Source organism: Balaenoptera borealis, assembly GCF_965194805.1.
Source record: "Balaenoptera borealis genome assembly, chromosome: 9".
In the NCBI taxonomy this organism is placed as follows: domain Eukaryota; kingdom Metazoa; phylum Chordata; class Mammalia; order Artiodactyla; family Balaenopteridae; genus Balaenoptera; species Balaenoptera borealis.
In genome coordinates this window covers 25756937-25782308 of record NC_138873.1, presented here as the reverse complement: position 1 = coordinate 25782308, position 25372 = coordinate 25756937, and the positions used below count along the sequence as shown (strand labels likewise).

General features: G+C 41.7%; 1 protein-coding gene and 1 long non-coding RNA gene across 6 annotated transcripts in view; one reads left to right on the top strand and one right to left on the bottom strand.

Moving 5' to 3' along the window:
* Positions 1-25372, bottom strand: part of LOC309635029 — a 207757-nt gene that overhangs the window by 69366 nt on the left and 113019 nt on the right. The window lies entirely within an intron of this gene.
* Positions 1-25372, top strand: part of ARFGEF3 (ARFGEF family member 3) — a 202022-nt gene that overhangs the window by 99670 nt on the left and 76980 nt on the right. For 2 of the 5 annotated variants that reach the window (XM_082405594.1, XM_082405593.1), the window contains 4 exons: positions 2807-2911; positions 3807-4140; positions 15303-15415; positions 16169-17079. In XM_082405594.1, coding sequence (XP_082261720.1) covers positions 2807-2911; positions 3807-4140; positions 15303-15415; positions 16169-17079 — 1463 coding nt within the window. The other 3 variants (XM_082405597.1, XM_082405595.1, XM_082405596.1) reach the window with 3 other exon arrangements.

Below are 25372 nucleotides of genomic sequence, written 5' to 3'. Positions count from 1 at the left end.
CTCATGTGACATGCATATGGTTTTCTAGGATTTCTCATTGGACATTGGATCAAAGATGGCTTTAGGCATATTGCTATAGAGCTTAATGATTTTTATAGGATTCTCATAGTCTTGCTTGTTTTTTCAAAGCAATTTCCTTATCATAATTCTGCCTCTGGAGACTCTTCTCCTTGTTTGATTATGGCCTTTCCCATCATGGTTCCATTGCCCTAAGATGGGGGTTCTATTACTGCAGAAGCTGGGGTGCAGCAGGCTTAGTGCAGCTTCACTGGGAGACGTTTAACACCCCCTGGTCAGATAATACCATGCCCTTGGCTGCTCTCGCTCTGGTGGTTCTGTTAATTCTCCTTAAATTTTCACATCTATATAGTTTCTTCTGATTTTACTACTTTAACTCCTTTTGTTTCCATTGGCTAAACTTGACACCTCTCCTACCTTCTAAGTAGGTTCTTCCTCTGAAATCACACCGCGATCATCACTTCCCACCCAACATCCATTCCCAAAATCAATGCCGATATACCTCACAGGTCTTTAGCTCTGTAGGGGTATGTACTCATGATATGTTCAGTCTCTCAGGAGAAATCAGAAAATGCATTCAGGCACACAGGTTAACTCACATGCCTCGGAGATGCGGTATTAATAGAGCTCTATATTAGGCAAGTTGAGTTACATGATGCTGTTTAAATCCAAGAATTTTTGGAAGGATAATTGGGATTAGAAAGATATTTTTTTCATTCTCTGCCTGTTGGTTTCCCACCACCCTCTCCCCACTTCCCTCTCTTCTCAGTACAGAATGTCGGAGAGGAATCTATACTGAGGCATCTTGGAATCAATGAGGCGAGGCTGAGCCTTCATACTGTGTATTCTAATTCCATTCCACTCTTTATGCAGTTAACTCCCTCCCTCCTTTTTCTAACTAAATTTGCATCTGTTTCTAAGGGAGGCAAAATCAAAATAGTTCAAAGCGAAACAAAATTTTAAGAACTCCAGAAATGGAGGATGTGCTGCCGGGTTGCTGTCACAGTAACCCTGCCAGGGCTACACTGCTGCTCCTTCACGGACCACTGGGCCACCCACCAGAGTTGTTCTCTGTGGATCGTGGGCCCGGGAGGAAGTCCAGAGACGAGCGGAGAGTGAGACCAGCAGATGCTCAACCTGTTCCAGCAAAAGGCCAGACAAAGCGACTCACAGCCCTCCTAAGTAGGCAGATGTTCCCTAGTGTGTGTTGAAAGAGTTGGCTAGTTTCTAGGCTCCTTTCTGCCCTGTGCATCTCACAGATTCGTCTGTCTGTAGTCAGACAAATACGAAATGTACACACGGTGCACACACACGTGTGTATCTAGTGAGGGGCATGCCTGGAAGGTGCTCCTCTAATGACATGACTCGTGCCAGGCCACGAGTACTCATTTTTCCAGACTGCAGCAGCCCACAGAAAAGCTGCCGCATTCAGTCTCCAAGGAGACTCCCAGGCCAGTTTCCTTGGCAATGAGCTCTCTCTGTCACCAAGCCTGATGCCTTTGGGTTGCCATATTGCTGCAGCACGCTTTGCTGATATGTACTCATAGGAAACTTGACTGCTTGTAGCTTTTCTCTGGGTTTATTTCCAGTGATTTCAGAAACTGAGACTCTTTATTGTTTATAGTTATTTTAGTTTTGTGACGTTCGACTGACAGTTTGAAAGATAGAGACATTTTTCAATAAGGGCATTTAATAATTATTTTTCTTAATAATGAGTCAAGTGATTGGTCAGAAAGACCATCCACCTGGATTTTAACACTTTCTGGTGGATTAGGCAGAAAACTTAATCCAGGTATAAAAATGTGCATCCCATCAACTTATCTCTTTTTTTTTAATCTGGTTCTATTGAGGAACCCCATAGTAATAATTATGAGAAAAATAATTTGTCTGTTGAAAAAACATGCTGTTTTCAAAAAAATAAAGAAGAAAAGCCAAATGCAAGTTAGTAAAGCATTAATCATCTAAAAGATATCATGGTACAATAAAACATATGAAACATATTTAGACAATTAAACATTAAAAATTAATATTTCTGGAATAAACTGGACTTTAGTCAATATATCAATATTTGTTCATTAATGGTAGCTGTTAATTTGTTCATTAATGGTAAGATGTTAATAACATCTTTACCCGGATAAACAACGTGCAGGGGTGGGTAAAATATGGTCACTTTCCATACCATATTCAGTTTTTCTGTAAATCTAAAACTGTTCTAAAAAGTAAAGTTTATTACAGAAAAATCATCCTAACTGTATTAGTTTGTTGGGGCCGCCATAACAAAGTACCACAAACTGAACGGCTTTAACAACAGAAATGTATTGTCTCGCGCTTCTGGAGGCTGGAGATTGGAGATCATGATGTCAGCAGAGTTGGTTCCTTCTCAGGGCTGGGAGGCCTCACTCTTTGGCTTGTAGGCGACCGTCTTCTCTGCATGTCTCTTCACATTGTCTTCCTTCCATGTGTATCTCTGTGTCCTAATTTCCCTGTTTTATAAGGACACCAGTCGTATTGGATTAGGATCTACCCATATAACTTCACTTTAACTTGGTTACCTGTGTAAGGTCCCAACTCCAAATAAGACCATTTCTGAGGTGCCAGGGGTTAGGACCTCAGCATATGAAAGGGGGGGGGGGCACAAGTCAACCCATAACACTACCAACGCCCCCTACCCAAAAATTAACACCCCATGTATGATACCTAACATTTTCCCAAGTGTTTTCCACACGTCACCTCTTTAATTTTACCTTTACTTTGTGTGCATTTGTATGTTGGTTCTGCCCCTCTGCAGTGACGGTCAGCAGCTGCAGCTTCTGTACCTGGAGTGCGTTCTGTCCGTGCTCAGCAGCTCCTCCTCCTCCATGCAGCTGCATAGAGGCTTCACGGACCTCATCTGGTGAGTGCTCATCGTGATGCCGACCCCTGCTCCACACCGACCTGCGGGGCTCGCTCCCTCTAGCTGGGTCTGCGGGTCCCTTCCCAGGGCATCCGTGCCTCACCGGTCATTTCATCTATGTGTAAACGGATTAGAGGGAAAGTAAGGAGATCGCTTTGCTTATATGCACCAGACGAAGCTACAGAGAGAAAGGGGAGAGAAAGCGATAATTATTGTAACAAACTATGCCTCCCAAGGCGCTCTTGCATTTTGTTTACGTCATAGGATCACGAGAGCCTATGTTCTAAATCATATAAAGGCACCAGAGAGTTGCACAGGCGAGGCAATTCACCTTCGCCAAAATTGGACCTTATTCTCAGCCTCACCCTGGTACTTTCTCCATCTCAACCTGAATACTAGTCTCTTAATCACAGTCAGAGATTCACACAAGTGACAGGGCCCTCAGGCAGCCAGCTAGCTGCTCTGGGTTCCTGGGCTTATTGACAGGGAGAAAGTCGAATGCTATGTATATGATATGTGTCAGAATTTTAAATTAACTTCCCAAATGAGGAGTATAAATAACTTTGTTATTTATAGTAAAATGAAACTTTATAACTAAGTCAGTTAGCATTTTGAGTCCATTTTCCTCACATAAGATGATTTCTCATGCTTCTCTTGATATTTTAGGTAGTTAACCCCAGCTTGAATTATAAGGCTTGAATTATTCTGTTGATATCCGCAGGAGTGATGGAGAGTCAGGGAACGCTGGGGCAGAAGGTAGCCAGAAGAAGGAGCAGTAAAGAGCCCAACTCTTATGTGTCATTTTTAAGGCACCTGGTATTTACCCTCCGGATAGTATTCATATTTTATCATTCGGCTTGTAGGGAAACTTTTCTTTCTTCTCGTCTCTTCTCAGGAAAAATCTTTGCCCTGCTCTCATCGTGATCCTGGGGAATCCAATTCATGACAAAACCATCACCTCTGCTCATAGCAGCAACGCGAGTACCAGCATCGAATCGGACTCTGCGTCCCCAGGGGTTTCTGACCACGGCCGGGGGTCAGGCTGCTCCTCCACCGCACCCGCCCTCAGTGGGCCCGTGGCTCGGACCATCTATTACATCGCAGCTGAGCTGGTCCGGCTGGTGGGGTCAGTGGACTCCATGAAGCCCGTGCTGCAGTCGCTCTATCACCGCGTGCTGCTTTATCCCCCATCCCAGCACCGGGTGGAAGCCATCAAAATAATGAAAGAGGTAGGGAGGCAGTGAAGGATGCCACCAGGTCTGCCAACAGGGGCTGAGCACCGTGTCTTGCACAAAGGAAGTACTTAGAAAATGTTTGCCAATCGCCTGCTGGAACTTAATTGCTTCTGTACAGTATCCAGTAACAAATGGTATCTTTAGCACTGGGGGCGGTGTGTGCATGTGTTGGGAGTTGGGATAAGGGGGTGTTGATCAGTGCACACGGAAGCAAAGCCATTTGATAATTTTAACTACATGCACCTGACTGGACCCCAGGCTGATTTTGCTCCCTCAGGTACTGTCTGTGCAGATGGATATGTTTTTTGTTTTTTGGGTTTTTTTGAATTTTATTTTATTTATTTTTTTATACAGCAGGTTCTTATTAGTCATCCAGTTTATACACATCAGTGTATACATGTCAGTCCCAATCTCCCAATTCATCCCACCACCACCCACACCCCCTGCCGCTTTCCCCCCTTGGTGTCCATACATTTGTTCTCTACATCTGTGTCTCTATTTCTGCCCTGCAAACCGGTTCATCTGTACCATTTTTCTAGGTTCCACATATATGCGTTAATATACGATATTTGTTTTTCTCTTTCTGACTTACTTCACTCTGTATGACAGTCTCTAGCTCCATACACGTCTCTACAAATGACCCAATTTCATTCCTTTCTATGGCTGAGTAATATTCCATTGTATCTAGGTACCACAACTTCTTTATCCATTCATCTGTTGATGGGCATTTAGGTTGCTTCCATGACCTGGCTATTGTAAATAGTGCTGCAATGAACATTGGGGTGCATGTGTCTTTTTGAATTATGGTTTTCTCTGGGTATATGCCCAGTAGTGGGGTTGCTGGGTCATATGGTAGTTCTATTTTTAGTTTTTTAAGGAACCTCCTTACTGTTCTCCATAGTGGCTGTATCAATTTACATTCCCACCAACAGTGCAAGAGGGTTCCCTTTTCTCCACACCCTCTCTAGCATTTGTTGTTTGTAGATTTTCTGATGATGCCCATTCTGACTGGTGTGAGGTAATACCTCATTGTAGTTTTGATTTGCATTTCTCTAATAATTAGTGATGTTGAGCAGCTTTTCATATGCTTCTTGGCCATCTGTATGTATTCTTTGGAGAAATGTCTATTTAGGTCTTCTGTGCATTTTTGGATTGGGTTGTATGTTTTTTTAATACTGACCTGCATGAGCTGTTTATATATTTTGGAGATTAATCCTTTGTCCGTTGCTTCATTTGCAAATATTTTCTCCCATTCTGAGGGTTGTCTTTTCGTCTTGTTTATGGTTTCCTTTGCTGTGCAAAAGCTTTGAAGTTTCATTAGGTCCCATTTTTATTTTTCTTTTATTTCCATTACTCTAGGCAGTGGATCAGAAAAGATCTTGCTTTGATTTATGTCAAAGAGTGATCTTCCTATGTTTTCCTCTAAGAGTTTTATAGTGTCTGGTCTTATATTTAGGTCTCTAATCCATTTTGAGTTTATTTTTGTGTATGGTGTTAGGGAATGTTCTAATTTCAATCTTTTACATGTAGCTGTCCAGTTTTCCCAGCACCACTTATTGAAGAGACTGTCTTTTCTCCATTGTGTATCCTTGCCTCCTTTGTCATAGATTAGTTGACCACAGGTGCGTGGGTTTATCTCTGGGCTTTCATCCTGTTCCATTGATCTATATTTCTGTTTTTGTGCTAGTACGATATTGCCTTGATTACTGTAGCTTTGTAGTATAGTCTGAAGTCAGGGAGTCTGATTCCTCCAGCTCTGCTTTTTTCCCTTAAGACTGCTTTGGCTATTTGGGGTCTTTTGTGTCTCCATACAAATTTTAAGATTTTTTGTTCTAGTTCTGTAAAAAATGCCTTTGGTAATTTGATAGGGATTGCATTGAATCTGTAGATTGCTTTGGGTAGTATATTCATTTTCACAATATTCATTCTTCCAATCCAAGAACATGGTATATCTCTCCATCTGTTTGTATCATCTTTAATTTCTTTCATCAGTGTCTTATAGTTTTCTGCATAAAGGTCTTTTGTCTCCCTAGGTAGGTTTATTCCTAGGTATTTTATTCTTTTTGTTGCAATGGTAAATGGGAGTGTTTCCTTAATTTCTCTTTCGGATTTTTCATCATTAGTATATAGGAATGCAAGAGATTTCTGTGCATTAATTTTGTATCCTGCAACTTTACCAAATTCATTGATTAGCTCTAGTAGTTTTCTAGTGGCATCTTTTGGATTTTCTATGTATAGTATCATGTCATCTGCAAACAGTGACAGTTTTACTTCTTCTTTTCCAATTTGTGTTCCTTTTATTTCTTTTTCTTCTCTGATTGCTGTGGCTAGGACTTACAAAACTATGTTGAATAATAGTGGTGAGAGTGGACATCCTTGTCTTGTTCCTGATCTTAGAGGAAATACTTTCAGTTTTTCACCATTGAGAATGATGTTTGCTGTGGGTTTGTCGTATATGGCCTTTATTATGTTGAGGTAGGTTCCCTCTATGCCCACTTTCTGGAGAGTTTTTATCATAAATGGGTGTTGAATTTTGTCACAAGCTTTTTCTGCATCTATTGAGATGATCATATGGTTTTTCTTCTTCAATTTGTTAATATGGTGTATCACATTGATTGATTTGCATATATTAAAGAATCCTTGCATCCCTGGAATAAATCCCACTTGATCGTGGTATATGATCCTTTTAATGTGTTGTTGGATTCTGTTTGCCAGTATTTTGTTGAGGATTTTTGCCTCTATATTCCTCAGTGATATTGGTCTGTAATTTTGTTTTTTTGTAGTATCTTTGTCTGATTTTGGTATCAGGGTGATGGTGGCCTCATAGAATGAGTTTGGGAGTGTTCTTTCCTCTGCAGTTTTTTGGAAGAGTTTCAGAAGGATGGGTGTTAGCTCTTCTCTAAATGTTTGATAGAATTCACCTGTGAAGCCATCTGGTCCTGGACTTTTGTTTGTTGGACTATTTTTAATCACAGTTTCAATTTCATACTTGTGATTGGTCTGTTCTTATTTTCTGTTTCTCCCTGGTTCAGTCTTGGAAGGTTATATCTTTCTAAGAACTTTTCCATTTCTTCCAGGTTGTCCATTTTATTGGTATAGAGTTGCTTGTAGTAGTCTCTTAGGATGCTTTGTATTTCTGGGGTGTCTGTTGTAACTTCTCCTTTTTCATTTCTCATATTATTGATTTGAGTCCTCTCCCTCTTTTTCTTGATGAGTCTGGCTAATGGTTTATCAATTTTGTTTATCTTCTCAAAGAACCATCTTTTATTTGTATTGATATTTGCTATTGTTTTCTTTGTTTCTATTTCATTTATTTCTGCTCTGATCTTTATGATTTCTTTCCTTCTCCCAACTTTGGGTTTTGTTTGTTCTTCTTTCTGTAGTTCCTTTAGGTGTAACGTTAGATTGTTTATTTGAGATTTTTCTTGTTTCTTGTGGTAGGCTTGTATAGCTATAAACTTCCCTCTTAGAATTGCTTTTGCGCATCCCATAGGTTTTGTATCATCGTGTTTTCATTGTCAGTTGTCTCTAGGTTTTTTTGATTTCCTCTTTGATTTCTTCAGTGATCTCTTGGTTATTTAGTAACATATTATTTAGCCTCCATGTGTTTGTGTTTTTTACATTTTTTTCACTGTGGAAAAAGACATAGTGTTGTGTTCAGAAAAGATGCCTGATATGATTTTAATTTTCTTAAATTTACTGAGGCTTGATTTGTGACCCAAGATATGATCCATCCTGGAGAATGTTCCTTGTGTACTTGAGAAGAAGTTGTAATCTGCTGTTTTTAGATGGAATGTCCTATAAATATCAGTTAAATCTATCTGGTCTATTGTGTCATTTAAAGCTTGTGTTTCCTTTTTAATTTTCTGTCTGGAAGATCTGTCCATTGGTGTAAGTGAGGTGTTAAAGTCCCCCACTATTATTGTGTTACCGTCGATTTCCTCTTTTATAGCTGTTAGCAGTTGCCTTATGTATTGAGGTGCTCCTATGTTGGGTGCATATATATTTATAATTGTTATATCTTCTTCTTGGATTGATCCCTTGATCATTATGTAGTGTCCTTCCTTGTCTCTTGTAACATTCTTTATTTTAAAGTCTATTTTATCTGATATGAGAATTGCTACTCCAGCTATCTTTTGATTTCCATTTGCATGGAATATCTTTTTCCATCCCCTCACTTTCAGTCTGTATGTGTCCCTAGGTCTGAAGTGGGTCTCTTGTAGACAGCATATATATGGGTCTTGTTTTTGTATCCATTCAGCAAGCCTGTGTCTTTTGGTTGGAGCATTTAATCCAGTCATGTTTACAGTAATTATCCATATGTATGTTCCTGTGACTATTTTGTTAATTGTTTTGGGGTTGTTTTTGTAGGTCCTTTTCTTCTCTTGTGTTTCCCACTTAGAGAAGTTCCTTTAGCATTTGTTGTAGGGCTGGTTTGGTGGGGCTGAATTCTCTTAGCTTTTGCTTGTCTGTAAAGCTTTGGATTTCTCCATTGAATGAGAGATCCTTGAGGATCTCTCAAGGATCCAATGAGATCCTTGCCAGGTAGAGTAATCTTGGTTCTAGGTTCTTCCCTTTCATCACTTTAAGTAAATCATGCCTCTCCCTTCTGGCTTGTAGAGTTTCTGCTGAGAACTCAGCTGTTAACCTTATGGGCATTCCCTTGTATGTTATTTATCATTTTTCCCTTGCTGCTTTCAATAATTTTTCTTTGTCTTTAATTTTTGCCAATTTGATTACTGTGTGTCTCGGTGTGTTTCTCCTTGGCTTTATTCTGTATGGGACTCTCTGCGCTTCCTGGACTTGGGTGGCTATTTCCTTTCCCATGTTAGGGAAGTTTTTGACTATAATCTCTTCAAATGTTTTCTCGGGTCCTTTCTCTCTCTCTTCTCCTTCTGGGACCCCTATAATGCGAATTGTTGTTGCGTTTAATGTTGTCCCAGAGGTCTCTTAGGCTGTCTTCATTTCTTTTATTCTTTTTTCTTTAATGTGTTCCACAGCAGTGAATTCCACCATTCTGTCTTCCAGGTCACTTATCCGTTCTTCTGCCTCAGTTATTCTGGTATTGATTCCTTCTAGTGTAGTTTTCATTTTAGTTATTGTATTGTTCATCTCTGTTTGTTTGTTCTTTAATTCTTCTAGGTCTTTGTTAAACATGTTTGCATCTTCTCGATCTTTGCCTCCATTCTTTTTCCGAGGTCCTGGATCATCTTCACTATCATTATTCTGAATTCTTTTTCTGGAAGGTTGCCTATCTCCATTTCATTTAGTTGTTTTTCTGGGGTTTTATCTTGTTACTTCATATGGTACATAGCCCTGTGCCTTTTCATTTTGTCTGTCTTTCTGTGAATGTGGTTTTTTTTTCCACAGGCTGCAGGATTGTAGTTCTTCTTGCTTCTGCTGTCTGCCCTCTGGTGGATGAGGCTATCTAAGAGGCTTGTGCAAGTTTCCTGATGGGAGGGACTGGTGGTGGGTAGAGCTGGCTGTTGCTCTGGTGGACAGAGCTCAGTAGAACTTTAATCTGCTTGTCTGCTGATGGGTGCGGCTGGGTTCCCTCCCTGTTGGTTGTTTGGCCTGAGGCAACCCAACACTGGAGCCTACCTGGGCTCTTTGGTGGGGCTAATGGCGGACTCTGGGAAGGCTCTCGCCAAGGAGTACTTCCCAGAACTTCTGCTGCCAGTGTCCTTGTCCTCACGGTGAGACACAGCCACCCCCCGCCTCTGCAGGAGACCCTCCAACACTAGCAGGTAGGTCTGGTTCAGTCTCCTATGGGGTTACTGCTCCTTCTCCCGGGTCCCGATGCACACACTACTTTGTGTGTGCCCTCCAAGAGTGGTGTCTCTGTTTCTCCCAGTCCTGTCGAAGTCCTGCAGTCAAATCCCGCTAGCCTTCAAAGTCTGATTCTCTAGGAGTTCCTCCTCCCATTGCCAGACCCCCAGGTTCAGAAGCCTTATGCGGGGCTTAGAACCTTCACTCCAGTGGGTGGACTTCTGTGGTATAATTTTTCTCCAGTTTGTGAGTCATCCACCCAGCAGTTATGGGATTTGATTTTATTGTGATTGCGGGCCTCCTGCCGTCTCATTGTGGCTTCTCCTTTGTCTTTGGATGTGGGGTATCATTTTTGGTGAGTTCCAGTGTCTTCCTGTCGATTATTGTTCAGCATTTAGTTGTGATTCCAGTGTTGTCGCAAGAGGGCGTGAGAGCACGTCCTTCTACTCTGCCATCTTGAACCAACCAGTGTATAGATTCTTGTAAATTTTTTAAGTGCTGACAAAAATGTAGACTTTGATTATAGGGCATCAGTATACCATTGCTGGTGTACTTTATCTTTGTAGCTTTTTCTCCAAACTCCGGAAACCCCCACAGATGTATATGTTTATTCACTTTTGCCAGAATTGGATTTCAAAATGATTTTATACTCAGGTTGTACATTATCCCAAAAAGAGCTTTACCCATCTCTGATTGCTAAAAGGGATCCTGTTCCCCATTTATTCTTAACGCCTTATTTCTCCCATACATCATGAGGCAAAAGTCATCCAGCCTAAATACCTGTCCCATGGTTTTGAGGAGGAATTGGAGTTATTTTGAAGATACTTCAAACAAGGATTTCTCTGCTTTCTTCTCAACCAAAGAGGAAAGTGATCAACATTTTTGTACCTGTGAACTTGTTCATGAAGGTCAAATCACACTGGTTTTTGGTACCTAACACCAAAAAAATCCCCCAAATTCCCTTGAGCAATATTTGCTACTCACCAGTTTCTAAAAAGCTTAATTTGAATTGCTTGTTGATGTTGTTTTCATGATATTTGACTCTAATCAATAATAGAAAGTTCTTGCCCAGCATTTCCAGAAATGAAGGAGCAATCCAGGTTTAATTACTGATTAAGAAAATCTATGAGCCCACAGTAATAATGACCATCTTTTCTTACCTACTTAATGCCAGGCATTTCACATACATTATCTTTAATATTCACAATAACTTTGTCTGGTGGTATACCAATGACGAACATTACTTTTCCCCAACAGAGCTTCAGGCAATGAGATCAAAGGGTCAGTTTTGATATCTGATCACTGCTAGGTTGATGAACACAATACAGCTTTGGAGTCCAAAGAGACTGGATGACTTTGGCACTACCCAGAGAGCCCTCCCCCAGGGACCTGCCCCTCCCCTATGAAACTTGTAGCCTGGAGGAGCAGGGGTGGGCTTTCTTTGAATAGGCGGATCTCCAGGAAGAGGAGAGTGGCAGGGGCCACCACACATGCTCATCTCTTCTAAATTCACCAGTCAGATCAGCCACTCTCCCTCCACTGGGAAGAAGTGAAAGGGAGAATACCCAGAATTTTATTCCACTGGATGTTCCAGCACATAGAAACATGAAGCCAGGGAAAAGGAGTTTACCCTTCCACAAAGAAACTAAGACTTCAAGGGGTCAAATGATTTGCCCAGGGTCAAAAGAAAGAGAAAGAGTGCAGATCTCCATCTGACCCTAAGCCTATGGTCTTCCCTACACACACTTCTCACTGGACTTGATTTTCATATTACAATGCAGATGATTCTAGCGACTCCTTTCCTAGCACTGTTCATCTACCCCTTTAATGAACCTGGGTCTGAGTCAAGGTATGAATCCTCTCTCTTTCACTTATCAGCTAGGTTATAGTAGCTAAATCCTTTAACTCTGAACTTACCATTTTATTTTCTGTACATAGTGGCAGTATTCCAAAGATTGCCAGTTCAAAGTGCAGTAAAGTTTGTATAAGTACTTTGTGAGTCTCTAAAGTGATAAACAAATATCTGGTAAACTTATTGCTACCCTGAGGAAGAGAAAAACATGCAGAGGCTGAAAACAGCTGGTCCTCATCACCTCCTGCCTAAAGCAGTGCACCATTCGACCTGGTTTCCTTGTCTCCTGCCTGTCTTTGTTTCTTCCTTTTATTTTCCTAGACTTATGTTCGTAAATCGCCACTGTTAATTTCCCACTCTTTAATGGTGCCTATTGCCTCTCCCATCAAGTCTGAAATACTCTGCCCAGTTTCCAGATCTGTCATCATTCTCATGTTCCGTCATTTCCCAGGATGGACCCTCATTCCATCTAACTGACCCTGCTTTGTTCAATTTCTACTTTCCTGCTTCTATTCTAGCTCCCCCTGTTCTATGCCCATTGGCCACACTTCCACTTCACCCATTTAAGTGGTTGATCACAATAAGCTAGGCAGACACTGCTGGCACTTCATATTAGCTTATTTACAAACTCCTTTAGGGATATAATATTATGCCCATTTTCCAGATTGGGAAACTGAGGCTTCATGAGGAGAGGTTTACTTGTCCAGAGTCCTTGTGAGCAGTATGACTAAAACATAAACCCAGATGTTCTAATTACAGCTGCCTCTCTGTTAAAATCCTCTTTCTTTATGGTTCTGCTTCCTCAGGCCATTGATTTCGCTCTTTTGTAAATCCCATCCCACCATTTAGCCATTGATTATATGTCTCATCACACTGACTGCTTCACAGTACAATGTGGAACAAGCTTCTTGTCTCCCTAAATATAGTTTTGTGTACATTGTTTTTGTGTGTTTCCCCCGGTACCTAACACTACAGTGCTTGAATGAGAATAAGTGTACATTTTGACTGAATGACGGAGAAACCCGAAGACAGAATATCTGCCAAGAGGGTGTTTTGAAGCAGCAGCACCCCTTCTTTCCCCCTCAGAGCTGACAGGCACTGGAGTGATTATTGCCCACAGTAGAGCCACTTGATAGCCGAATGCCAAGTAAATACTTTGCCTACAAGGTGTGTAGTTCTCAGTGTACTTTCAATAACAACTTCTTCAGTACTGCAAAGGAAATTAGTTGTGGTTTCCCCTTTTCATAGATTTGCTAGCTTCCCAAGGTCAGTTTGCAGGGCGAGGCTGGAAGTGACACCAGGGGAGCACGTCCAGGCCGTGCTGCCCCGCGGAGCATGGCAGACTCACGTGGGCCACGTTGTTCTCAGAAGCATTGCCTCCACTTACTGTGGCGATACCAATAGTTTGGGAAGGTTGGTAACCTAGAAACCAAGATGTGCAGGGCTTATGCACACAGAGAAAACCACTGGCGCCCAGCATGTTTGTTTACCCTTTTGGAGTTTGAACGCCTGGTGTGTTATTTCCCTGTTCTCTCTCTAATTTGTCACTCCGCCATGTGTGTTCTGTGCCTATTAATCAAAGGCATACAGGACATTTTGCTTTTCAAAGTACATTTTCTTTTTTGCTTCTACTTTCCCCCCCAAAACATTCCATCATCAAAAAGAACACCTTGCTTCCTTTTCTTTCTCCCACGTTTCGGCTTTAGAAGGAAGCCCTAGTCTTTATCAGACCTGTGACACCCTAGCCCCTGACACCACGTTCCTCATTCCCACCGGAAGAAGCTGAGGTTAAACATGTCTTGCTTTTCTTTAAGTATTTGTTGAGAGTACTCAGAAGCCTGACCACTCAGTCTCCTTTTGCTCCAGGTTCTGAAGCACCTGAGAAATAAACACAAGATTAATGTGAGAATTAAAATATGTCATCTAATTTATTACTGGTAAAATTGGATTAGGGAATGTAATGGGATCCCAAGAGAAAGTGAGATTTCCCACTCCTGTGGCCCTGAAATGCACTTGTCCTTCTAACAAGAGATGGGACAGCTAGAGGCCCAGAGGCGTAGCCACTTCACTTGGCTGCAGGCCTGGCAGGCAGGCAGAGGGAGAGAGGGGGAGAGAAACAGAGAGACTGCCTTGACCTCTGGCATTATCACTCCTTTTTTGATGTCAAAGAAAAAAAGTGGAAGCTTCATCTTTGTGCCTCCAAGAGAGCAGAGGTTCCCAATTTCTGGCAGAAGAAAGAAATATGGAAAGAGAAAAACATGTAACCTTTTATACTTGATATACATTTTCTTGCAAGTGTAAGTCACTTTGAAAATAATGGACATAGCAGTAGGATGTCTGCTTCAATATACTTAATTAATCAGTCTTTCTTAGTCTCAAATTGAAATTTTCTGTACAGACGCCTATCATATGGAAATAAAAATTAGTTTGAACTGAAAAATTATGAAAATTCTATACATGAAGACTTGTGAGATACAGCCAAAACAGTGCATAGAAGGATATTTATAGTTTCGATGACTTACATCAAAAAACAGAAAGCCTAAAGTTAATGTTCTAATTCTCCAACTTAGGTAGTTTGGAAAGGAAGAGAAGATTAAATTCAAAAAAGTAGAAAGGAGGAAAAATAAGCATAAAAGCAGTAAGTACTGATGTGATAAAAAACAAATGTAATATAGTGAATTAATAAAGTGAAAAACACCAGGACTCTGAAAAGACTAAGGAAATCGAAGAACTCCTGGCAAAAGCAATTGAAAATTCTAGAATAGGTAAAAACAAATAAATAGAAGTAAGAATGGTAAAAAAAAAAAAAAAAAAAAAAAAGCATATAACCATAGATGTTGCAAATATTAAAGAAATAAGGAAGATATCTTGTAAGGCACCTTTAGGCCAGTAAATTGGAAAACTTAGGTAAAATAGATAAATCCCTAGGAAATAACACAACCTTTAAAAAATTGATTCAAAAAGAAATTGAGGACCTAAGTAGTCCTATCATCTTTAAAGAAATTGAATCAGTAGTTAAAATCTTTCCATTAAGAAAAAAAAAATTAGTGGCCCCATACAGCTTTAGAAACAAGTTATACCAACATTCGAAGAATGGGTTAGTTCTAATAATACATGAACTTTTCCAGGGAATAGAAAGGGAACTGGTTTCTCAACCCAGTTTTTGAAGCTAGCCGATTTGATAGCAAAATAAGACAGGGAGAGGATCAGGAAGTTAAATTACAGGCCAGTCTTACTAAAGAACATAGATGCAGGTGCTTTTTGGTTCTGTGCTATAAAAAATTTTGAAACAATCCCTCAGGGGATACTCTTTGTCTAAGCCAGTCCTGAACTGGGGAGCCAGGAACCCAATGTACATTCCAAGTCAAGAACACCTAGGTCAGATTTATTAAGATTTGAATTCCAAATAGTTGTGTTTCTCCTTAGACTGTATCATGCAATAGAGATTGTACATGTTTATTTTGATCTCATGGTTCTTTCGCTTTTTTTTAATGATATTCACTTTTCTGTTATTCTTTTTTCCTTCTTCTTAAAGCTACTTGGGAGCCCTCAGCGTCTCTGTGATTTGGCAGGACCCAGCTCCACTGAACCCGAATCCAAAAAAAGATCAATTTCAAAAAGAAAGTCTCATCTGGATCTTCTCAAACTGTAAGATGCTTTCTCATTTTGGGTCTGTATTGATTGGTGAAGACTGCTTCTCTGAATATTCTTAACGTTGTTTCCAAATCCCTGAAATTGTTTGAATCTATATTATATGAAATGAGACTAATAATGTACCTGCAGGCCATAGGAGAGGTCTCATCTCAATTTATTAGAATCATATAACTTCCCATATTTTCATATTGACTTCAAGAAAAAAGTGTACCAAATGAAATGTCCAAAAATTCTTCAAGGGGTTATTTTAGGGAAAAACTGTTTGATTTACAGTACTGTAGCTATATGATTCCTTTACATATAGCCCCTCTAGGAAATGGAATCTTATCTGATTTGTAATAGTTGTAGTCACATGCATCTCTTCAGAAATACAGTTCTTTTATAGAGGAAGGTCCATATTATCCTATAGCCATTATAAATGTCTTCTCTTTGGAAAACTGAACATAATACAAAAGTGAGATGATTCTGTGCCTGTCCTTGTGAAGATTATAAATTCCCATCCACAATCTTTATTTGTACTCAAATAAACCAGCCAACTGAGAGTGTGATTCAAGGTGGGCCACTTTCCAGCCTTAGCATGTTTGTTTCACTTATTGTTCATTTTATTTTTTTTGCCCAGATTTCATGTAAATTACAGTATCTGTTTTGAATACTAGACTGTTCACCAGTCTAACAATTCTTACTCATTTTGGAGCATTTTTCTCTGTTTCGTGTATTGATGCCGTCTTCTCCTTTGAACGCTTTCAGCATCATGGATGGCATGACCGAGGCATGCATCAAGGGTGGCATCGAAGCCTGCTATGCTGCCGTGTCCTGCGTCTGCACCTTGCTTGGGGCCTTAGAAGAGCTCAGCCAGGGCAAGGGCTTGAGCGAAAGTCAGGTCCAGCTGCTGCTTCTGCGCCTGGAGGAGCTGAAGGACGGGGCCGAGTCGAGCCGAGACTCCATGGAGATCAACGAGGCTGACTTCCGCTGGCAGCGGCGAGTCCTGTCCTCGGAACACACGCCCTGGGAGTCGGGGAACGAGCGGAGCCCTGACATCAGCATCAGCGTTACCACGGACACGGGTCAAACCACTTTGGAGGGAGAGTTGGGTCAGACCACACCCGAGGACCACCCCGAAAACCACAAGAATGGCCTCAAGTCGCCAGCCGTCCAGGAGGGCAAGGAGACTCTGAGTAAAGTGTCAGAACCAGAAGCCGTGGACCAGCCAGATGTGGTTCAAAGGAGCCACATGGTTGCCTACCCCGATATAACTAACTTCCTGTCCGTTGACTGCAGGATGAGGTCCTACGGATCCAGGTACAGTGAGAGCAATTTCAGCGTAGACGACCAAGACCTCTCTCGGACAGAATTTGATTCCTGTGATCAGTACTCGATGGCAGCAGAAAAGGACTCGGGGAGGTCTGACGTGTCGGACATCGGGTCCGACAACTGTTCTCTAGTTGACGAGGAGCAGACCCCCCGGGACTGCCTGGGCCACAGGTCCCTGCGGGCTGCGGCTCTGTCTCTCAAGCTACTGAAGAACCAGGAAGCCGATCAGCACAGCGCCCGGCTGTTCGTGCAGTCCCTGGAGAGCCTCCTGCCGCGCCTCCTGGCCCTGCCCAGCGTGGAAGAGGTGGACGCGGCCCTCCAGAACTTTGCCTCCACCTTCTGCTCAGGTGTGTAAATCATTTTTTGCTACATAGTCAACAAGAATATTCAGAACATCTTGCTTAAGGGGCCGTTACCAGCGTGCGTGAAGTTTGAAGTGCTCAGAGCATCTTAATGAGTCTTTGGGTTTCTTATATTTAAAGAGAGCAAAGGAACGTAACTTACTGGTGGTGGTTTGTTTGAAGTGCACAGCAGTTGATGGCTGGAATACACTGTGAGGTTGATAAAGTTGTATGGTGCAGAGTAAAGGGTAAGAGGTAACTGCATTCTAGAAAGCTGCCGCTGACTGAAACAAAATGACAATCTGTGATTCTCAAAACACTGAATTCTTCCTACGCTTCTACGCCTTGATGTCTACAAATCATAGAGCACTGCACTTTTGGTTTATTGACATGTAAATTATTTCAAATGAGGTCTTGGAGCAGATGCAGGCTGTCCTTGAACTTCAAACGGTGTGTGTGTGATACTCCAGTATACTATGGCAACATCACATTCTCCAATCTCAGACCCTTCCTGTCTGTCAAATGTCAACATTGTGACCCAGACCGTAATTTAAACAGGAGTGCCGTGGGCATCTTGGCCAAAGTATACCAAAGAGTTATACTAGTTTTATTGAAGGGCAGAAGATCGTCACCTAGGATTTTGGTGGAGGAAGGAGATAAAGAATACAGGGTAGCAGCATTTCACACAGGGAATAATTAATTTAAAGATTGTTTTCTTGAAAGGTACTCATAAAGGGAGAACCCAGCTTTTTCCTTTCTATGTAGAGAAAACCCCAGTTCTTTCCTGTTGTGTTTCTTCCCTCTTTTATGGGTCGCACAGAACACTGTACTTCTGATGCTTCTGGTCATCAAATGTGTGGAAGTTTTCCCCCAAAACAACAAGCAAGCCTCTGACACCAGCTGGGTGTCCTACAATTTAACTCAGTTCTGACGCTACCTACCTGCTACCCCCACTACAGACACCAGCTGCAAGCCCAGGTAACACAAGTTACCTGTGCTTCTGACAGACTGGCTATAAATCAGAGGTTCCCATGACCCCCTCCTTAGGTTTGCTTAATTTGCTGGAATAGCTCACAGAACTCAGGGAAACACTCACTTTTATTTACCAGTTTACAAAAGGATATGATAAAGGATACAGATGAACGGCCAGATGAAGAGATACGTAGGGTGAGGTCTGGGAGGGTCCTGAGCGCAAGAGCTTCTGTCCCCATAGAGTTGGGGTGTGTCACCCTCCCGGTGTGGATGTGTCCAGCAACCTGGAATCTTCCCGAACCCCCTACTATTGGGATTTTATGGAGGCTTCCTCATGCAGGCATGATCAGTTATTAACTCCATTTTCAGCACCTCGCCCCTTTCTCGACGATGGGGTGATGGGGGTGGAACCAAAAATTCTTTACTCCCATCGAGGAGTCATCCAGGAGCCCACCCAGAGTCGCCTCAAAACTTTAAAACCAAAACATCTTTAAAACAAAAGGTGCTCTTCGTGTTCTTATTGCTTAGGAATTTACAAGAGTTTTAGGAGTCCTGGGTCATGGATGAGATCAAAGACACATATTAGAACAAGAGATGCTCCTAGTGTTCTTATCACTTAGGAAACCACAAGGGTTTTAGGAGCTCTGTGCCAGGAACTGGGGGCAGAGACCAATGTATATATTTTCTATTATCTCACAGCGCTACAGAAAGAAAGCAATTAATGGGTGCAAAAACTTTATGGCAGGAATAATTGATTGCCTGACCCCAGGGTGATCAACTGTGCCTTCCCCTGAAATTCAAGGGTCTCTTGACCACAGGATATTGAGGTGCATGGACCTCCCTGGGCCTGTGCTCAGGACTAGAAAGGACTGACCCTGAGGACCAACATAGAACCGTCAAAAGCCAAGATCACCGCTTGCTCTTCCACCACTGAGTTTTTTTTTTTTAATAATTTCACTTATTTATTTATTTAGTTTTTGGCTGTGTTGGGTCTTCGTTTCTGTGCGAGGGCTTTCTCTAGTTGCGGCAAGTGGGGCCCACTCTTCATCGCGGTGCGCGGGCCTCTCACTATCGCAGCCTCTCTTGTTGTGTAGCACAGGCTCCAGACGCGCAAGCTCAGTAGTTGTGGCACACGGGCTTAGTTGCTCCGCGGCATGTGAGATCTTCCCAGACCAGGGCTCGAACCCGTGTCCCCTGCATTGGCAGGCGGATTCTCAACCACTGCGCCACCAGGGAAGCCCCCCACCACTGAGCTTTGAACATGTGTTTGTCGTGATACTTCCTACATTTGTCTACCCCATTTTTGATCTTCTAACAAATAACACATCACACACAAATACAAAAAAAAATTCTAGCCCAGTTCCTGGAACTTGGTAGAAGGGACTGCTGTGTTGTTAAAAGGGAGCTTAGGTATCTTTAAGAAGCTGATCAGATTGTTCTTTGTCAAAAGGACAAAAAAAACCACTTTGATCCAGGTATATTTAAGGAAGAACATTTTTTAATATGAGAATGATCCAATACTGTAGCAGCAGGCACCAGCAGAGATACAGCACTTCTAATCCTGACTGCTCAGTAACTCTCTGACCTACCTAGTGGTTAGAAGAGATGCATATAATTTCTCAACTTTCCTAACTGCACTGTGATTCTTTTTAAGGCATGAAAATACCAATTTTTAAGGCTACCCAACATTCTTTCTCAATATTTTTCTTTTTGGAATTAGATACAAAAAATAGAGTTTGGATATTTGATTTGTGTGAGGGAATATACACACACACCAAAAAATCATGTTTCATTGAAAAATTAGAAAAATGTATAAATACTCTTCTTAAAAATTATATTTCTCCCTAATATCTTTTATACCACCATCATTAGATTTTATAATCTTTTATTGAACATTCCCAGTGTATGTATTTTGTGTATGTCTTTTTTGTTTCTCTCTCTCTCTCTCTCTCTCTCTCTCTCTCTCTCTCTCTCTCTCTCTCTCTCACACACACACGCACACACACACACCCACACACACACACACACACACATGCAAGTGCTTCTTCAGTCAACATTTATAGAGAAACTTCACTGTGCTATGTCCTAAGGGTGCAAGATATGCATGATTTATCCTCAATAAATATTTATTGACTGTAGATTGATGAACTTGCTTTTTGGTTCCTAAAGCTATGAATAGTTCATATGCTGAAAGAATCAAGGGTAAAGCCTGAGTTGGAAGGAGTTTGGTAGGGCCTCTGATCCTGTGCCTCTTCCCAGCTGGAAGCATTCTTGCAGAGAGGAGCTTGGCAGCCTGCTCTGACCAGCTTGATGTGCCTGGTGCCAAGGCAGAGAGTCTGGCACCCATCAGTGATCCCCCAAAACAGCTGTGTATCAGATCACAGCACTGCCCCTGGTTGCAGTAATGATGGCCTTGAGTCATCAAGAAATGGTAAAATTATATTTAGGGCCTTCTATTTAAAGTTAAAATTATCCATACAAAATAACTCGGCTGCAGAAGTTTCAGCATTTAAGTATGTAAGATTCAGCTCTCAGATAAATTCATGTTTACAAACAACATCCCCTAGTAATTCCAGATTAAATGAGTTGTCACAGTGGTAAAGAATGACTTCCAAAGGGCCTGCCTCATTTCCTGTGAGAATTAGGAAACATAATCCTAGCAAAGTCTTTTTACAAAATTTGAAGCAAAGCTTCACATTTGTGTTTTTGTGTCTTTCAAATCAATACTTATTTGTAGCACGTGCACAACAGCACTTTTGTGAATGTTTTATGTGACCAGAATGTGGCCCCATCAATGTTGCAAACTGCTCAACTTTTAGAGGTCTATAAAATGTCCCGTCAGACCCAACATGCTGTGACACTAATTTTTACATGTAGAAATCAATACATTGAAAAGAGACTTCAGAATCTTTCGGTTGTTTCCAAATGCAGTTTTTAGTGATTGTCTCTAACCAAATTGTTAGTCATTTGTCTTTTTGATTCTGGTGACCTCCACAGCGCTTTTACCAGTTAGGAGTTGGTCTCTGTATCTGAATTACAGACCCGTCACTCTGTGGTCCTGCTGCCAATGAGCTGATTCTCTTCAGTTACCACTATGGTTTAGTGGTTTAGTGGCTCACACTGACTGTCGCTGTGGGTCAGCCGAAGCGACTGGATGCTGGGTCCACGTCTGGCCTGAGGCAGAGCTCTCCCTCCCTTGCACATGTCACCTCCAAGATGAAAGATGAGTGAAAGAGAAACATCTGTACCTGTGAGACAAGGGGATGGCAGATTTCCTTTGTTCACCCAAGAGAAAGTTATGAAAGCCAAAACAGGAGAAGGGGAGAAGAGAAAGAGTCTCCCGGAGTCATAACCCAGATATTTTACTCATTATTAACTTCTGTGTCAAAAGCTTCAAACCTTATTTTCCCCAAAACTCCCATCGAGCATTTGTCCCTGACTTGTTAGCAGGGTCTGCCCTCCTGGCTAAGGTCAGCCTCACTTGGTATTTCTCAGGGGCTCCTGTCCTCCCGACAGCTAACATACAGTTGAAATGAGCCTCCTGAATTCCACATGATTCAGGGGAGCTTTTTCTTCGAAAGCAATTAAAGTTTCTTCTGGTGGGGAAGTCTGAAAACCTTCAGACAAACATGGGTTTTATAGAGATGGTATTGGATGTGAGCTGTGATAGCTGCCGCAATGCGTCTGATTCTGCATAGAGCAAAGTGGCATCTGTGTAAGGTGCTCCTTGGGGACCAGAAAGCAAGAGCCAACCTCCCGCAGCCATTGACAGAGGGGCACGGGCATGTGGCTTTGGGATTGCTGTTCCTTAGACTGGTGGTGTTTGGTGAGGATCTTGAGACTGTGACCAAGTGTGAGGCTTATTGCAAGCAACCTGATATTTATGAAGTACCAAATTTCGTAAAAGGTAGTAGAGCTAGTATGAATCTCAATTGTGCAAGAAATATCTATTTATTTAAATTAAAACAAATCTGCCTCCAGACCTCCAGCCTGCCTAACTGGTCAGACATTTGATCTTTGCTAGCCCTCAGGTCCCCATGCCAGGGTAAAACTAGAAGTGGGAGCTTATGTGGGATCTGGATAGGGAGGCCCCTCACCTCTCACGTCACCAGTGTGCCCCCGTTGTCCCACTTCACAGCCTTTCTGGGAGGTCCCGTGATTTTTCTACCTCCCTGCCAGGGTGGGGCCTGGAATGTTCTGGCAAGGCTGGGGGCCCCCATGCACATCCTGTGTCCTCCTCCGGGGTCCTGCCAACCCTCCAGGTGCTGCCAGGTAGCAGGGAGCCGCAGACCTCCATCCCCTGCCCAGCCAGGGCATCTCCCTTCTCTTCCTCATTGCTTCCTCCTCCCATCACCTTCCGGAAATGGACCATAGCCTCTGGAAGAAGCTCTGACTTTGTGAATATAGAACCAGAAGGCAAGTATGTTGTTGCCAGCTTCAGGTTTTGGCCCTATGATTTAAACACCCCAAAAGGTGATAATGCAGATTTATCTCAGTACCTTTGTGGAAAACAGAAGGTAAAATACAGGTAGAAAACCTCGCCTCTACCAGTTAGGATTAGGTTTGTTTGCATAGAGTAGGAAACTCAACTGATTACTTAAGAAAGAAAGATTCATTGACTTCCCCCTACATTGAGTCTCAGGTAGGCCGTCCAGTGCTCTGTGATGGTCTGGGACTCGGGCCCGTCTTGTCTTTGGAAGATATTTTGGCTACATCTATCAAACTTAATATATGTATTTATTCTGCTTTTAGGAACATATCCCACAGATATTCTTACAGAAGTGTTATTTCATCATTTCATCCTTTTTCATAATTGAAAAAATATCAGTGTCTACCAATAAAACATTAATTAAATAAATCACAATACAATCATGCAGTGGTATATGCACAGTTATTAAAAAAGAATGAGGCAGATCTGTAAGTGCCAATATCAAGAGATGTCTAAGGTATATTGTTTAGAAAACACCTAGTTGCAGTATAATGTATGTCATATTATCTCGTTTGTGATTGCATTTCCACATAATACACAGAAGGAAGTGGGTCTTTTTGGGAGGGGCCTCATTGGGGCTTGGGAGAAGCAGGGCTATTGTTTATATTGTTTATACTCTTCAGTACTGTTAAATGTTTTACATCAAGTATTTAATGTTTACTTTAAAAAGAAACATCAAATTATCTTAGACATGGAAAGTACTTTTCAAGGTCATTTTATGCTAATCTTGTATCCAGTCTTGCACTGGTAACCAGTCAAGCAAGTGATCCATCCTCCTGTTGCTGACAGTAAAGGACATCTTAATCATAGACAGAGAATGAACTTGAGTTACAGATAAGTAGAAAAAAAACCAAATAGCCAGAATATGTTAAAGGTCATAGTTACTATAATTTGTCACCCCAAATTCAATAACACTTCAATGAGACCAATCAGAAGGATGAATGAAAATAGAGGATCTGTTAGGAACATGATAGATTGGGATCTTTTCCCAACATTAGAAGCAAGTACAGTGTGGCAGAGTGCAAAAAGCCTGGAGTTTGGGCCCAAAAGACGTTTGCCAATTTCTAGCTGTATAACTTCGGGCAAATTACTTAACATTTTCTTTTTTTTTTTAAATTAATTTATTTATTTTTATATTTATTTTTGGCTGTGCTGGGTCTTCGTTTCTGTGCGAGGGCTTTCTCTAGTTGTGGCAAGCGGGGGCCACTCTTCATCGCGGCGCGTGGGCCTCTCACTATCGCAGCTTCTCTTGTTGCGGAGCACAGGCTCCAGACGTGCAGGCTCAGTAGTTGTGGCTCACGGGCCTAGTTGCTCCGCGGCATGTGGGATCCTCCCAGACCAGGGCTCGAACCCGTGTCCCCTGCATTGGCAGGCAGATTCTCAACCACTGCGCCACCAGGGAAGCCCTACTTAACATTTTCAAGTTACTTTCCTCACTGGTAAAATAAAGTGGGGCATCTGATATATAATATATCAAATTTATATATATATATATAGATAGATAGATATTATATATCAAATGAAATAATGTATGAGAAGAGATTGGTCCTGGAAAATAGAAAGCATTTAATAAATTGCACCTATCATGTTATTTGCATTATTAATATCACCAGTGAACTATATCTGGTAAATCAAGAAAATTATCTTCCTTAAATTAATAGATTATACCTTCTTTTGTTTTATTGTCAAATTTGCCAGTTCTTTGTAAGAAATTAATCTGCATAGAGATATACGCCAGCACCAACAGATTGCCCCTAACACGTTTAACAAATTATTTCAGAACTCGGCATAGCCACCAGCAGTGACTTCCAGGGCTTTGTCACACCTCTGCTAATGATTTGGGTCTTCATGTCAGCAGATACATTAGCTTTTTTCACTTTCAGTATCTGAGCATGTGCTCAGGTTCCAAAACATATTCCAAGGTAAATAGTTGGTTTCAAATTTTAAAAGAAATTATTACTGATGTCTAAGATCAAAGCCACTTGCAGATTCTTTTTTTTTTTCCCCCTGGTTCATAGACTCAAATATTCCTTTCACCTGTGATCCAGGGTCGTTAAATACCCAGCAACACTGCGTGCTGCTTTCTGTGTACTGTGGAAGGAGACTGCTCTTGTGCTTCATCTACTCCAGAGAACTGGAACCAACCCACCAGGACCTTAAGAGGGTGGAGTATTCCTATGGACCATCAGGGCCAAGACACACTGCCCGTGTCCTGACCAAGGATTTCATTTAAAAACCCACTCTCAACTCGACCTTCCTTTTATAAATGCCCCTCAGCCCATGATTCCAAAGTACTCTCAGTAAAAGAATCTCGTAAGGCAGCTGCAAAGTTCTCACCGAACTCTATACGGAAGGCAAAGGGAATGCCTAATCTTTGCCTGCCTTGGTGGTTTCGTTGGGATAATAGACATACTTACTTCCACCAAAAAATGTTTACACTGTTCTCAAATAGAGCAGAGGTCTTAACGTTTTCTCAGCTTTGAAAGCTTCTTCTGATTCTTATCTTCTTACCAGCATATTCATTAAGAAGTTCACAGATATATAAGTAACCATTCCAGTTAGACATTTGTATTTCCTACTTATTTGACCGATAATTTTTGAGAATTTTTGCACTTCATGTAAGAGGCACATTTTTTATTAAAAGATAATTTTAGACATGCTCTGAAGAGTATATAGGTGCGTGTCGTTTGCATGCACATATTCAGGATGGGCTGTTTCACCTACATCCCTACATCCAGCCTCAGAGTGTTTGTAGGAACAAGTGTAGCACTGGGGCGGACATAGGACCAGATGAGGAGAAGCAGGCTTGGGTAATTTTTGTCACCCCAAGCTGTCTGT